Raw genomic sequence first — 16,107 nt, 5'->3', positions numbered from 1 at the left:
TCTCATAGCATGCACTGTCCTGGTCAGAGATGTTCGCCACCTTCCAGCTGCATCTGGTGGGCCAGCTGCCGCCCGATGGCCAGCAGGGGACTGGCTCTGTAGGATGGGCTGGCCAGCAGCTCCCGAAACCGGGTCCTTTCTTCCTCACTGAAAGAATGGAAAGCAGAAGTCAGCCTGGGGAGAACAAGAACCCCCAGGACGCACACGACAGGCCCAGGCCTAAGGCTTGAGCAGACAGCAGGGGCCCAGAGTAAGCCTAAGTACAGTGCAAGGGCCTCCAGAGGCAAGGGCACGCGGGCTGCTGAGTGAGCATCAACCACGGGTGGGGTCACCCTCCCGGTAGGTCTAAGAGGGATTTGCTAAGGGCTGCTGCCAAGGCAGAGGCTGACAAACAGGGAGCAGTGGCAGCTCACATGCCCTGAAGACAGCCTTATATAAGAGGTGCCTTTCCCCCCAAATAGCCCAAAATAGATGCGCACGGAGAGCTCTGAGCGGCGGGACAGAGACACAGCTATGGACACAGGCAGCTCCGGGGCCTAGGCTCCTTAGTGATCCTCATCTCTCAGACATGCAAGAGCCTTGGCTGTCAGGTCCCCACATCCTTTCTCTCCCCTCTCCCCCAGCATGGCCTCCTTCAGTAGAGCTTGGAGACACCAGCCTGTGCTGCTTCCGAATGCAATGTTTGTCAACAGACAAGGTGTTGTAGTTTGAATGAAAATGGCTCCATAGGTTCATGTCTGAATTTCTGGTGGAATAATCCGGGAAAGGGGAACTTAGTGGAACTACCTGGGAAAGATTAGGTGTGGCCTTGCTGGAGGAGGCATGTCACTGGGGGTGGGCTTTGAGGTTTCAAAAACCCACACCAGGCTCAGTCTCTCTTTTTCTCTACCTGCTGCCTGTGGATCAAGATGTAAAGCTCTCCACTGGTGCCCTAGCACCATGCCTGTCTGCTCCCCACTTTGATGATGGTGGACTAAGCCTCTAAAACTGTAAGCAAGCCCCCAATTAGACGCTTCCTTTTACGAGCTGCCTTGGTCATGGTGTCTCTTCACAGCACCAGCAGAGTGACTAAGACAGATGGAGAGATGCTGGAGTGCGGCAACAGAAGAAGCTGTAGGGATGCGGCACATCTGGCAGGCAGAGCTGCTGCTCGTCCCAGCCATGGTGCAGAGGGAGCTGCCCTGGTCCAGGCTAGCCTACAGCAGAGGCACGGGGAACAGTGACTGCCAGAGAGCGGACAGTCAGACGGATGCTGGCCTGGCAGGAGCTGTCTATACTAGCTGCCTTCAGACACAAGAGAGGGAAACAAGAACGACACACACAAGCCCAAAAGCGTCAAGTGAAGACGGATTTAGGGGTGTGGAAGAGATGAGGACGCCTGAAATGGCGCTCTGAGGTTGAGACCTGGGAGTCAGTCCACAGGACAGGAACGGGGCTAGCGGGGCCGCCTGCCTGGCTCTGGAATTCTAGCTGCTCAGAAGGCTGACACAAGAGGATAGCAACTGCAAGGCCTGCCTTGGTCCGAGAGAGCGAGTTCAAGACTAGCCTGGGTAACTTGATAAGAACCTCCCTCAAAAACAAGAGCCGGGCAGTGGTGGTGCACACCTTTAATCCCAGCACTCGGGAAGCAGAGCCAAGGGGATCTCTGTGAGTTCAAGGCCAGCCTGGGCTACAGAGTGAGTTCCAGAATAGCCAAGGCTACACAGAGAAAAACCCTGCCTCAAAAATGAAAACAAACAAACAAACAAAACAAACTCCCCAAAAAGCAAACACACACGGGAAACAGGATGGATCTCGGCTGTAGCACTCAGTATGTACGAGGCTCTGGGTACAATTCCCAGTCCTGGGAAGAGGGGTGGGGCTGGAAATTCAATACAAATCCCCAAACCAAGAGCAATCGTTAAAAGACTTTAACCTATACACTGAGAGGGCACAAAGAGCCTCAGGAAAAACTGACAGAACACTCAACACCACTAAATAACGGAGGTTCTATATAGACAAGGAAAAACATCATTCTGGAAACAAAAACAAAACAAAACAAATAAACAACAACAACAACAAATCGATGTGTGGGTGTGAGATTGAGACTGCCTCAGAGTCCCCCAAAGCCAGCACACCGCTACAGCCAAGTCTGCAGAGGCTAAAAAATCAGAGCCAGGAATCCCATGGCCAAGCTCACAGCTTAGAACAATGTCAGTCACCAACAGGACAATCCTGCTAATTTAGGGACAAGGTGTGGGGGATATGTGTGTCTAACCCATGGTAAACACATGCCCCAGCCACCATCCCAGAGGCCCAGGGAAAACTAAGTTCCACACACCAGACGCTGTCACCACTCCCTGGAAGCACTCCAGACAGGCGCCCACGGCCTAACTACAGGACACAAACCAGGACAGAGAAGAGGGTGGGAGACTCGGGGTGGGGTAGAGTGGCGGGGCTGTAGATGAGGAGATCGGGAAGAAGGCTCTGGTGGCCCTGGCGGGCAGGGCTGTACTCACAGGAGCTGCTGTCGCTGGGCTGCACTCATCCGGCTAAGCTCCACTGGCCTGGGCTTGCTGGTCACCCTGCTGTGGACACAAAGAATCCGAGTCAGTCTGACACCACATCTCACTAGAAAATTTGTCTCAAGCTGGGCGGTGGTGGTGCACGCCTTTAATCCCAGCACTCGGGAGGCAGAAGCAGGCGGATCTCTGTGAGTTTGAGGCCTGGGCTACAGAGTGAGTTCCAGGAAAGGTGCAAAAGCCACACAGAGAAACCCTGTCTCAACAAACAAACAAACAAACAAACAAAAAATTGTCTCTGCGGTGCCCCTGGTATCTACACCACCAGGAGTTCATGAATTCCACACTGTACGCTGGCTGTGGAGATTAGATCTAGATGAGGCACGTCACCTGGCTACCACATCGGAGTTGACAATCACAGTATCTAGGGTCTTGTCTTACTCCGTAAGGTTCCCATGTGATACAGAAAGGACTATCACCCCAGGAAAACACATCACATTTGGACCCCGAGTCTGCCACCTGCCCAACTTGAGTGGAGAAGCCTTCTAGGCGACAGCCTGCCCGGACTCTTTACTTCACTAACTCTAAAAACACAGCACTCCCGACAAGACACAAATGCCTGACATCTGTCCCCTCCCTTCTGATGAGAGAGGACAGGGCTCTGCTGACAGAGGTCTGTGGCAACTGCCTTCCAATGTGACCTTAGGAGTCAGAAACAAACCTCATGTCTGCCCTACAGATGTCAAAGTTCACTGAGGGGCCTTCTGGGCCAAGAGGGTCTTGCCTGCCAACCCCCAGACAAGGGTCATCTGAGAAGATTCTCAGGGCCTTCCAAGCTACCACACTGGGTCTGACATGGTGGGTAAGTTTGAGAGCCCGGGGTTCGGTGCCAGGCAGCATTCCTGCAGATTACCAGGAACTGATTCAATCTTTGGGAGGGCAGCAGAAGCATGCCCACCCACCAGCAAGGGACCTGGGAGGGGAGAGGAAGATCCCAGAGCTCACCACCTGACAAGATGGTTTCAGAGATGCCATGCTGAAAGAGTGAAGCCCTGAGCAGAAGGCAGCCAGAGGAAGGACGGGGAGCACCATGTTCTGGACCAACACCTAATTTAGAATCCTGAGCAGGAGGCCTGATCTCCTATTCATGTTCCTTTTCAAATATGAATGAACGACTTTGGTCTTCTCAGTGCATTCTCACATCCTGGTTTCTGGTCCCTCTGAGTAAGGAATGTCAGGTTGCATGCAACCCTTTCCCTGCCCCAGGATGATGACCTCATGTTTGCTCAGTCCTTCCAGAGGCCCCAGAATCCACCACGGAATGAGAAGAAGTACCTAAGCAGTGGTGGCCAAGGCCTCCAGGCCAGCCTGGAGAGGAACACTGCCTCAGGTGACCCAGCTAGGTAGCTCCCTCAGCCCCATTGGCTGGATGATGGGGAAAGTCACCCTAAATGCAGTCCAGAGCTTCTCTAAGTATGGTGGCGGTTGCCCAGGTCTCACAGAACTCTGTGCATGGGCACGGAGAGATCCTGAACTCAGACACTGGAAGCGTGAACACAGCCTAACTAACCCTGTGAAGTTCTTCCACGGGCAGACGGTGGACTTCCTAGAGCACAGCCCCATATGGTGTTTCATAACTGGAAAATTTAAAACTAGTAGATTTCCAAACATACAACAGTCAAAAATAGATTCAAAACCAAATGCAAAATGAATCCAGGGTGTTTTTGGCAGAGTCTGCCTGAGTTGTATCATGCACCTTTACTTCAGCCTTGGTCCTGAACGTACCCAGGATGCAATGCCAACCAGCACTGCCCTCCTCAGCTGGGATTCAAGACTGTTACATGGGAGGCATGGCAGTGTTCCTCTTGTACAAGGTTTCTGGCTCTCGGAGAAGTATAACGGTATAACCATGCAAACAAAGCCTTCTAATGTGTCCTTATCATTCTTCACGCCTGTGTCAAATCAGGCTGCCTTTGCACTGCATTTTTTGAATCCTTGATTTAAAAACTGCTGTTTGACAATCTAGATGCACTTCAACTGAAGAATGGATAAAGAAAATGTGGTACATTTACACAATGGAGTATTACTTAGCGGTTAAAAACAAGGACACCAGGAAATTTGAAGGCAAATGGATGGAACTAGAAAATATCATCTTGAGTGAGGTAAGCCAGACTGAGAAAGACAAAGATGGTATGTACTCACTCATAAGTGGGTATTAGCTACAAAATAAAGGATAACTATGCTTCCAGAGAGGCTAGGTAACAAGGAGGGCCCAAAGGAGGATGCATGGATTTCCCTGGAAAGGGGAAATAAAAGAGATTTCATGAGTGGACTGAGGGCAGGTGGGAATGGAAACATGAGCGATTGAGGGGTACAGAAGGGGAGAGTATTGAAAGAGACTACTGGAAAGGGGGGGCATTTCGGGGTCAGGTAAAAAAAAAAGGGAATCTCCCAGGAATCTACAAGGAAGACCCCAGCTAAGACTCCGGGCAATAGCAGATACGTAGCCTGAACTGGCTGTCTCCTGTGACCAGACTGGTGCCTGGCCCAAATGTCATCAGACAGGCTTCATCCAGCAACTGATGGAAAGAGATGCAGACCCACAGCCAAACATTAGGTGGAGCTGAGTGAATGCTGCAGAAGAGAGGGAGGAAGGATGGTAGGAGCCAGAGGGGTCAAGGACACCATAAGAAAACTCACAGAACCAACTAACCTGGGCTCATAGGGGCTCACAGAGACTGAACTGACAACCAGGGAGCCTGCATGGGACCAACCTAGGCCCTCTGCATATATGTGACAGTTGTGTAGCTTGGTCCTCTTATGGGACTCCCAACAGTGGGAACAAGGGTTGTCTCTGACTCTTTTACTGGCTTTTGGGACCCTACTCCTCATACTGGGTCACCTTGCCCAGCCCCCATACATGGGGAGATCCTTAGTCTTACTGCAACCTGATATGCCATGTTTTATTGATACTCATGGGAGACCTGCCCGTTCCTAAACAGAAACAGAGAGAAGTGGTTTGGGGAGGCACTGGAAGGGGAAACTGTTACTGGGATGTAAAATAAATAAATGAATGAATAAATAAATAAATAAATTTAAAAGAAAAGGAAAAAATGCTGTTTGAGTTGCTGACTTGAGTTTCATAATAGATAGATAGACGGATAGATGGATGGATGGATGGATGAATGGATGGATGGATGGATATAGACAGACAGAGATGGGTGGATGGAGAGACAGATAAATAAACAAACAAACAAACAAACAAAACATTAAATGAAATTTTGTTTGAGGTTAGAACATAATTTCCAGCAATTTCTGAAAGAGTCCTATACATACTTTCACCATATATATGTTTACTATGTGAGATATCACTCTCAGCACTTATGATTATAAAACAAAAATGTTGATCAACTCAAAAATACTAAAGATACTCTACATCCTTAAGTATCAGATGTACAGTCAAGATTTTTTTTTAAAGATTTGTTTTTATTTTTACTTATGTGTACATGGATGTGTCTGTGAGTGAATGTCATGAGTGCAGGTGCCCCTGAGGCCAGAAGAGGGCGTCAGATCCTGTGGAGCTGGAGTTACAGGTGGCTGTGAGCCACTCAGCATGGGTGCTGGGAACTGAAAAAGGGCCCTCTGCAAAAGCAACAAGCACTCTTTTTTTTTTTTTTCAAGACAGGCTTTCTCCGTGTAGCTTTGTGCCTTTCCTGGATCTCGCTCTGTAGACCAGGCTGGCCTCGAACTCAGAGATCTGCCTGGCTCTACCTCCTGAGTGCTGAGATTAAAGGCGTGCACCACCACAGCCAGCCTGTTCTAGAGAATTTGATCTCTAATAAGTAGGCTGGCTGGTGACAGCATGGTCTGCAGTCTACCTCAGGAATCCTGTAGACCCTCCAGCCCAGCTCCAGTGAGAGAGCAACTACTACAGGGACACCTGGAGGGTACTGTGAAGACCCTCAGGCCATTCTGTTACACAACAGTACTAGGCCACACCATGGACTTGCAGTAGACCAGGTCATGGTGATATGGGAGAGGGTCACATGACTGTCCCACATAAAGTCCCTTTGAGCCTACAACATGAGGATGTGACTGTGGTGGGCAGAAAGTGTGGTCATCTAGACATAGCACCTTCCTCCCCATGGTGAAGAGCACTGCCCTGAACAAGGCCAGTTTAACATAGTAAAGACAAACGTGGGGCCTGAACCCCCACAGGCCAGGTAGGCCTTAGGTGGCCAAGGGGCTGGCAGGGGCAGGTATGGAGAAGAGTGGCCAAAGGCGGAGTCACTGGCATAGTGAGCATCCCCAGCTGCAGTCCTTGGTGCTGGGTGAGCCTCCCATCCTGACTTCAGCTCTGCCTCTGGGACTCCCCATGCTCTGCTGTCTGTCTCTTCCCTTTACTGTACAAACCATGACCATTTTATACCAGCTCTTTCTGAGACCACTGAATCCTTCTAGAATCACCGAAGTGGAATGTATACCTGCAGTTGCCAGAGTGAGGAACTGTGTTTCTCCTAACTCTGAGTGCATATTCTCAGGTTGGCACGTGGACTGGAGCATCTACTCTGTTATAAGTAAGACTCTGGAGTGACCTGCACTCCAGCCTCAGATCCTGCTATCTGGCATCATTCTCCAAGGCAAGGGACCAAGCTCCTTGGAGAATCACCTGGTACCAGGACCAGGCAGAAGATGCCCAAGGTGAGCTCCCAGCATCTACTAACATCAGAAGGTGAGGAAGCGCTCAGACACACCCACCCCACAGATGGGCAGATCTGAGCCATCTGGGAGCTACTTTAAGAAATGCCAGTGGCCATTGCTGGAACAATTTCAGCAATAAATGAAGTAGTATTGGATGATAGCCCAAAGCATAAAGTAAACACTCATGAGTCCATAGATAAACCAATGATGGGTAAATACTCAGGGAAGAGGCAAAGCTCCCTCTTCAGCAGAACCCACGACTCTGCAGACCCTGTCCCTAAGGAGAGGGAGCATAGCTCCCCACTCTGGGCCCAGTGTGGCCAGTTCCTTTCCAAAGACACAACGTGGAAGGGGTCAAAGCCCAGCACAATGAGAATCCTGGGAAACACACCTCCACTTTATGGTTAGTGATGAGTTAGGCTAGCAGTGTGTGGCTCGATGATGTCATGAAGATGGCTGCAATCTGCATGAGCTTCCTCCTAGCAACCCAGGTCTTCTCTACTCTCAAGAAAACATGGGGCACACTTTAATGGGGGATGGTGTGAAGAATGCTCAACTTGCTGGGTGGTGGTAGTGTACACCTTTAATCCCAGAATTCAGGAGGCAGAGGCAGGGGGATCTCTTAGTTAGAGGCCAGCCTGGTCTACAGTGAGTTCCAGGACAGCCAGGGCTACACAGAGAAACCCTGTCTCAAAGCATGACCCCAGCTCCCCAAAAATGCTTGCCTCCGTCTGCAAAGCTCACAACCAGGAGGAGCCTGAGGAAACAGGAGGATCACATGTCAAGTTTCCTCCTGTAAATTACTATTTCATTTTGTGGTGTGTGTTCACATAGGTGTGTTTATACAGGTATGTACAGATGTGTGTGTGCATGCACATGTGAAGGCCAGAAGTCAACCTCCGCCGCCATCTTCCTTAATAGCTCCACCTCATTTTACTTGGAGCTCATCAATTTGGCTAGGCTGGCTGGCCAATGAGCTGCAGAAATCTTGCTGCCTCCACCCACGGGGCACTGGGTTACAGAGGCCATGTCCAGATTTTCACATGGGTACTGAAGAGGCAAAGTCAGGCCAGCAAAAGTGCACAGCAGGGACTTTATAGACTGAGGTGTTTCCTCAATCCCCTAATTACCGCTTTACATTTAGTATGTGAGGCAAAGCACACCAGAGTACATGTGCAACAGCATTCAGGGCTGGGACAAGATGGGAACCTTCTCTCCTCACAACTGAAGCGATCCTGAGCAGGCACACAGCCCCACACACTCCTCTCCGGGCTGGTAGAGCAGGCTGTTTACGCAGCTCTCCCCATCGGGGAGCCCAAGCACATTTTTCAGATGAGAAACTATAAAGAGAGAAGGGACCCTTGACCGGGGTCACATTTTTTGCTTAAGAACCAGGAATGGAATCTGCATACTGGCTCTGTTCAGCAGTTGAGGCTTGACCTTGTGTCAGCGCCGAAGCAGGCCTGAGCAGAGTGGGTGTTCCATCTTGGGAAGCCAGCCCTTGGCCATCTGGCTTTATAGTATGTCATCCACCTGCCCCATGATAAGGGTGAGGGATCACAGATAAAGTGTATGGAACCTTTGCTTTAGCCTCAGATGAAAATTCAGTAGGAGAAAGAATTATTTGTTTAAAAGGTAAAATAACAAGTAATAAGCCTCACTGGGCGGATCTCTGTGAGTTCGAGGCCAGCCTGGTCTACAGAGCAAGATCCAGGACAGGCACCAAAATTACAGAGAAACCCTGTCTCAAAAACAAAACAAAAACAAACAAACAAACAAGTAACAAGCCTCATGTGGTGGCTCACATCTACACTTGGAAGGCTGAGGCAGGAGGACTGCATTAAGTTCAAGGTTGGTCTGAATTACATAATGAGTTACAGACCAGCCTGGAGAGTGAGACGAGTCTCACCCTCATCACCAACATCCGATAGATAGACAGACAGACAGACAGACAGATAGATAGATAGATAGATATGATGATGGTGAAAATAATAATATAGCCGGGCGGTGGTGGCGCACGCCTTTAATCCCAGCACTCGGGAGGCAGAGGCAGGTGGATCTCTGTGAGTTCAAGGCCAGCCTGGTTTCCAAAGCGAGTTCCAGGAAAGGCGCAAAGCTACAAAGAGAAACCCTGTCTCGAAAAAACAGAAAAAAAAAAAGAAAATAATAATATAATATGATGATGATGATGATGATGATAAAACAAAAACAGGAAAACCCCCAGAAATGACAAATCCTGAAAGCCCGGCAGCTGTGAGAGCAGAGTGCCCTTGAAGCCCCCCACCTGCCCGGGGGTGCAGCTCTGCCCTTCGGAGAGCCCCTTGCCCTGTGCCCATTCTTCATCCTTCACTGCACACAGAGGATCCACACACTTAGGGCTGTGTGGGTTCCATGCCCACTCACTGAGTCTCCCCACAGAGTGCCCAGGTATAGACACTTATCCTCAGTAGGGGTGGAGGAGGGAGAAACAGAGGCAGGGGAAGGACTGAGAACGAAGGACTGAGAACGGGATGTCAGAGCTGTCTGCAGGGTAGCAGGAAGGTCCGTGGATGCACAGCCGTGGCCACGAGGCCTGTGCCTGACTGCGTGCATAGGCTGGAAGCTGAGGCCGGTGGGAAGGCGGCACGAGGGGACACACAGCGGTGGGCTGCCAGGCTGCCAGAAAGGGTACATCCAGGCGCTCCTGTCACCACAGTCACCACATTCACAGGTGAGGCTCCCTGGACCACGTGTGCTGACTCACTCACCTTGCAGAGTGGGGGCCACCATCGACAGCTATCAATCCCTCCCTTCCCCTCTGAATCCAGGGCTGACCACAGCTCTCTGAGAGATGGCCAGCACAGGACGCTCGCTCACCTCCTAGTGTGCTGCCGACGGCCGGCCTCCAGTTCCTGCAGCTCAGGTAGGGCGTCCCTCAGGGGGTGCAGGTCGCCCACCACCACCGTGGCCCTGCGCCTCCGCTCCTCCTTGAGCTTCTGCTCAGCCAGCTTTATGGCTTCGATTTCTGAGGGGAGAGACAGGAGTACATGCCAATTAAAGCCATTCCCCAGCCGCCCCCCAGAGGCCACCAATGCCAAGGCACCCACCAAGCTGCGTGCACCCTGGGGCCTGCTTGTTCCCACAGAGCCGAAGTGTTCTTTGTCTCCTGCTGTCACCTGCTCTGCGCCCCTCAAGACTTGGGGGGCGGGCCAGCGCTGAGTTATTTTTCTCTTCTTAATCACAGAGGCACACTTTAATTACAGGGCTGGCGATGAGCTTGGAGCTGCAGCACAGGGGACCGCCTCCTCTGCAAGGGGCACAGTGCAGGGCCTGCGCGCACACACGGGGGCTGGCACAGGGACTGGGCAGATGCAGGCCCCGGGCTCTATTTCCATAGGCCACTTACTGAGAAGCCACAATGTCCCTTTTCTCCTGGGCAATCTAGAACCATGCGGCACCTCCTTGAGAATGCAAGATGGGGAGAAAGGTCTCATGGGAAGGAACTGACAGCCTTGGGGAACAACGGGGAACAGGGTGGGTGGCCGGGTGGCGTGCTCAGCACTAATGTAAGAGAAAGTTCACTGCAGGGCACAGCCTTGGCATTTGATTTTCTTCAAAGTCACATGATACTTCAAATGTGGTGACCCTGACAGAGGGGGTGAGGCTACCAGCAGCTCCCCCTCAGCAAGGCACAGGCAACTCTGCCACTCCCTACAACTGGGAAGATGCCTCACAGGGCAACTCAGAAAGGCCCACACGGACCCCCCCAGGCAGGTCCAATACGTCAGGGTCCATCACTTCACCCTGAGGCAAAAACAGCCCTCCAAGCCCTCTGCCCAATGCAGCCTAAGAGACTCTGCGGATTTATAAAGTGACGATTTGGTGTGTTTTTTTTTTTTTTCCCCCAGTCTAGCTGGAACAGAGCAAACAATTCACTTAGCACCTCATCAAGACCAGCCCCTCTTCCCTGAGCCAAAGTCTGGGGACTGAACTTCCCTGGCAGCTCTAGGGGCCACTTTCTCACACACACACCTGGCAGACCCAGAGAAAGGAGAGCAAGGCTCAGGAAGACATGCAGCCCAGACACACACAGCAACTCCAGGCCAGAGACGCCCAAACAGGGCGGTCCAGGCGTGCAGGGGTAGTTTGGGGTCTGGAGGTTGTTGTAATCCACCATGACCCATGGCAGTGCCCGCTAAAAGGGGAAACCCTGACCACTGGATGTGCCAGAGGAGATGTGGTCAAACTCACTATCTACTCACCATAAAAGTTACAATGAAGCCATAAACAGATCTAAGACAGTAAACACCTCATTCTACTGAGCTCCACAAGATGGGGCCCACCGACGCAGTCTCCTGCACTCCCATCTGGCAGCTCACTGCTACCAGGGAGGCAGCGACAGAGGCGGAAGAAACAGTGAGGGGGTGGTGGGGGTCAAGGCAGATGTGCCCAACTTCAATCCCTAACCCACAGTGCAACAGGACTTTAACCATGCTGAGCTGGGAAAGCAATCTAAATTCTATATTCTTAAACAAACAAAACAAAAACAAACCCCTCAAACGTCCCAGACAGGAGGATTAAAAGAAGTTCACGGTTTCCAGGACAGTCCAGGATATTCAAGACCCTGTCTCCAAAACATAGAAATCTCAATGTGAACAAAACATTATTTCAACAGAACAAGCAGGAAAGCAGAAAGCAGGTCTACTAACCCTCAAAACAAACAAGAATGGAGTCCAGAGCAGAGTACAGACAAAAACAGAGGAGTGGCCACACCTGCCGCTACCCCTCGCTCCCTGCACCGGAGGATGAATTACTTGAGACTCTAAGTAAGTAGAGAAGCGCCAAAAGCCAAAACATGGTAAAGCCCCAAAGCACCGGAATCCAGGGAAGGAATCACAGCCGTGAGGCGCAGCTTCTGAGCTACCAAACATCAGACGGGCACATCAAGTGTAGAGACCAGCGCTGTGTGGGGCGAGTCGGGCTGTGGGTGGTGTGAAAGGAGTCTGGAGCACACCTGACCGGTCCACAGACTTTCAAGGGCCATCATGTTCAGAACACACCGCTCCAGGGAGGGAGACCATTCCTCAGGGATCTGGCACTGGCAGGGTTAAGTCAATAGGCAGAGTAGAGCAAAAAGGAGCAAGGGATAGGGCAAAGGGAAAGCCTGGGACAGTTCCTCACAGTGACAGCAATGATAGATACTGTTAAAGGTCCCAGAGAATCCAGGGTAGCTGCCAGACTAAGACATGACCTTAGCAAGATCACAGATGTAAGGTTGTTATTTAAAAAAAAAAATCACTTGTGCTTTTACAAGTTGGAGAAGTTTGTCCAAAACACAAAACACACACACACACACACACACACACACACACACACACACACACACACACACACACACGGAGAGAGAGAGAGAGAGAGAGAGAGAGAGAGAGAGAGAGAGAGAGAGAGAGAGAGAACATCTACAACACTGATCATGGAAATTAAGAAAACTTGGCATGTTCCTGGACTTGATTTGGTATTGGTGGCAAACCCTCCTGAAGCTGACCTACAGACTCAACACAACCCCAGTCATAATCCCTCCAAGCTTTGGTTGTTGTCTTTCAGGAAAATGAAAAAGTAACAGTAAAATTAAATGCACGTGCTGAGACCCAGAAACACCAGAGCATCTGAAGACCAAGGAGCAGAGGAGGCCTTGTGTGACCATTCACCTGATGAAACTACTGAGATCCCAGGCCACAGCACAGCACGTGACTTTCAAAGGGACATTCCAAAGAGGAAAACAGTCTGCACCCGACTGTGGCAGGCCTACACACCAACTCACAGCAGACAGACGCCACTTCAAGGTGGACACACCTAAGGACTAGCCGCTCTGGCACTTTCAGAAGGGAACATCTTTGTGACTCCGGATTAGGTGCTCTTTGGGGAATTTTGTTTGTTTGTTTTTGAGACAAAATCTATTATATTGCTCTGGCTGTCCTGGAACTCACTATGTAGTCCAGGCTGACCTCAAACTCAAAGAGATCAACCTAGGCAAGGCTTTCGTAAACAAAACACATTATAACCATATGGAAAAAGAAATATGGGTTTGATTTTTTTTTTTTTCAATTAAACTCCTGCAGTTAAAAAAAAAAAAAAAAAAAAAAAAAAAAAAGGCTGGGCAGTGGTGGCACACTCCTTTAATTCTGGCACCTGGGAGGCAGAGGAAGGCAGATCTCTGAGTTCAAAGCCAGCTTGGTCTACAGAGTGAGCTCCAGGACAGGCAAGGCTACAGAGAAACCCTGTCAAAAAAAAAAAAAAAGGTTAAGAAAATGAATGTGCAAGACAGTCTGCAAGAATACAGCACACATACACAGCTGACCAGGACCAGTAGGTCCCCAGAACACAGAGCTCATCAGGGCCAGCAGGTCCCCAGCACACAGCAGACCAGGGCCAGCAGGTCCCCGGCACACACACACAGTCCCCAAGCTCAGTAATAAAACACAGAGCAGCTTGAGAAAACTGAACCTCACTGAAGATGAACCGCAAAGGAGATGGACATACATGACAGCACTCTTCCACAGAACAAAGACCAGCCGTCCATGAGATGTTAGCCCATGTCACCAGATACATGACTGGAGACACACACACCACCGGTGAGCACGACTGTGTGGCCACCACAACTCTCATGCTCCTGGAGGGGCGCACATGAACTACTGCTTCAGAAGAATGTCTGGCAGTTGCTTATAAAACTAAACATACACCTGCCCTATGACCCAGCATTCCATTCCTAAGTATTTACATAAGAGGAATAAAAACATGTCCACAGAAAGCCTGGAACAAATGCTCACAGCCTTATTCACCCCAGACAAGACGGAAAGGCAGATACCCGTCAACAGGGGACGGGGCAGCAATGGTGAACAGGAGTGTGATGCCTCTCAGCCATGGGCTGGCCATTGCTGCCAGCAGCACAGCCTGCAGGAAGGCCGAGCACGGCCTGTGTGCATGTACTCCCAGGAGATAACTGCAAACCCAACCACAGACACGCTGGCCAGGGCACCTCACCATGGTCAGTCAGGTGGCAGACATAGCCGTCAGAGGTCACTGTTGCGCTAGGCACACGCTCTTCACAAGAGAACAGAGAAGATCACAGACAAGCCAAATGCTAGCCAACCTATTTGTGGGAAGTATACAAATGCCCCCACCTTGCTTTGAAACGCACTAAGATGCTGATGGGTGGACAGGGATGAACCAATGAATGGCTGTGAGATAGAGCAGTACAGTGCTAACTGAAGACGCAGCTAATGCTGTACTCGGAGGCTAGGGAGTCAGTCAGACAGAAGCTACCAGTTCAAGAAGAAGACGGCAGGACTAGGAATTCATAGCCAGAATTCTTGGACTAGAGAGATGAAGCTTCTTAAGGAATCTAACCAGAAATAGCAGAACTGCTGTGGGATGTTCTGTATGGCAAATGTGTTGCTGATTGGTCAATAAAACACTGATTGGCCGTTGGCTAGGCAGGAAGTATAGGCGGGACAAGGAGGAGAATAAAGCTGGGAAGTGGAAGGCTGAGTCAGAGAGACACTGCCAGCTGCCACGATGACAAACAGCATGTGAAGATGCCGGTAAGCCACGAGCCATGTGGCAATGTATAGATTAATGGAAATGGATTAATTTAAGCTGTAAGAAAAGTTAGCAAGAAGCCTGCCATGGCCATACAGTTTGTAACCAATATAAGTCTCTGTGTTTACTTGGTCGGGTTTGAGTGGCTGTGGGACTGGCAGGTGAGAGAGATTTGTCCTGACTGTGGGCCAGGCAGGAAAACTCTAGCTACACAGAACACAGATAAAAATAACAAGACAAAGTCAGCAGTCAACAGCTCTTCCTGAGGACCCAGGTTCAGTTCCCAGCAACCACCATGTGGCCCACAACTGGTTATAATCCTAGTTACAAGAGATCTAATGCCTTCTTTTGACCTCGGCAGGCATGTGGGCCAAACACTCACACACATAAAATAGTCTCTAATGAGAAAGCAGGGCTGGAGATGCAGCTCAGTGGCAGAACTCTTGTCTAGCATGAGAAAGACCCTAGGTTCAATCCGTAGTACTGGAGGAGGGTGGGATGGAGGGGACAGAGGGAGGGGAGAAGCAACACACAGCCTTTTGCTAATAATGTCCGAGATACGATGAGATTAGACTGTTTTAGGAGAAATCATGAACAATTAAAATTGACTCAATCAATTCAACCACCGGAAACAATAAGTCCCACATCAAAGAACGACACCTCAGACATGGTCAGGTCCCACAGCTGAAGCCTTGGCGTTTCCTGCTCCACAGAGAACACACCACACTTGCTAGGAATTGTGAGAAAGTAAAGAGAGCAGCCAATTTCTTTAAAAATAACATCCAAAAAGTAACAAAATATAAAAGTAGTAATCATTGAGGAAACTGACCAATTTCTATAAATACTGCTTCCAAAAAACACCCTTTTATTTACAGTTTTCAAGAAAAAGATAAGGTAAATCATACTTAAACATGCAAGAACATAAAGATGAAAATGTTCCAAATTAACTCCCAAGGTTGGCAGAATCACACTAAGAAGATAGCAGCTAAGGAAAAAAAATTACAAAGCAATCTATGCAATTTTCAAGTAAACACAAGAAAGCACTTAGGAAAAGTCGCACATAATCAGCATTATGGAAAAAACCAACTACCATGGGCAGGAAGGGAGTGAGGGAGAGCTGCTCCATCTGCTCCAGACACCTGACTGGAGACCAAGACCAAAGCCAACCTCAGCCATGCCAGGAGGGCTGCCTTACCCCTACAGCTGCGGGACAGGGGCATAGAGATCAGGAGTTCAGGGTCAGGCTTGGCTACCCAGGGAGCTCAGCTAGCCTGGGCAGTAGAAGACCATCACAAAACACCACCAACCAACCTCAGGCAGACCTGGA

General features: G+C 50.0%; 1 protein-coding gene across 1 annotated transcript in view; it reads right to left on the bottom strand.

Annotated features, from left to right (window-relative positions):
* Positions 1 to 6: 6 nt before the first annotated feature.
* The window catches only part of Slx9 (SLX9 ribosome biogenesis factor), a 32,213-nt gene continuing 16,112 nt past the window's right edge, over positions 7 to 16,107 (bottom strand). Inside the window, exons 4-6 of the mRNA XM_059282312.1 lie at positions 10,059 to 10,206; positions 2,499 to 2,567; positions 7 to 147 (exon numbers count right to left, since the gene is read on the bottom strand). Coding sequence (XP_059138295.1) covers positions 24 to 147; positions 2,499 to 2,567; positions 10,059 to 10,206 — 341 coding nt within the window. The 3' untranslated portion in view covers positions 7 to 23. The remainder of the gene's footprint in view (positions 148 to 2,498; positions 2,568 to 10,058; positions 10,207 to 16,107) is intronic.

This window comes from Peromyscus eremicus, chromosome 16_21, assembly GCF_949786415.1.
Source record: "Peromyscus eremicus chromosome 16_21, PerEre_H2_v1, whole genome shotgun sequence".
In the NCBI taxonomy this organism is placed as follows: Eukaryota; Metazoa; Chordata; class Mammalia; order Rodentia; family Cricetidae; genus Peromyscus; species Peromyscus eremicus.
Note: the sequence above shows the minus strand (reverse complement) of the source record. Positions and strands in the feature narration are given on the sequence as shown.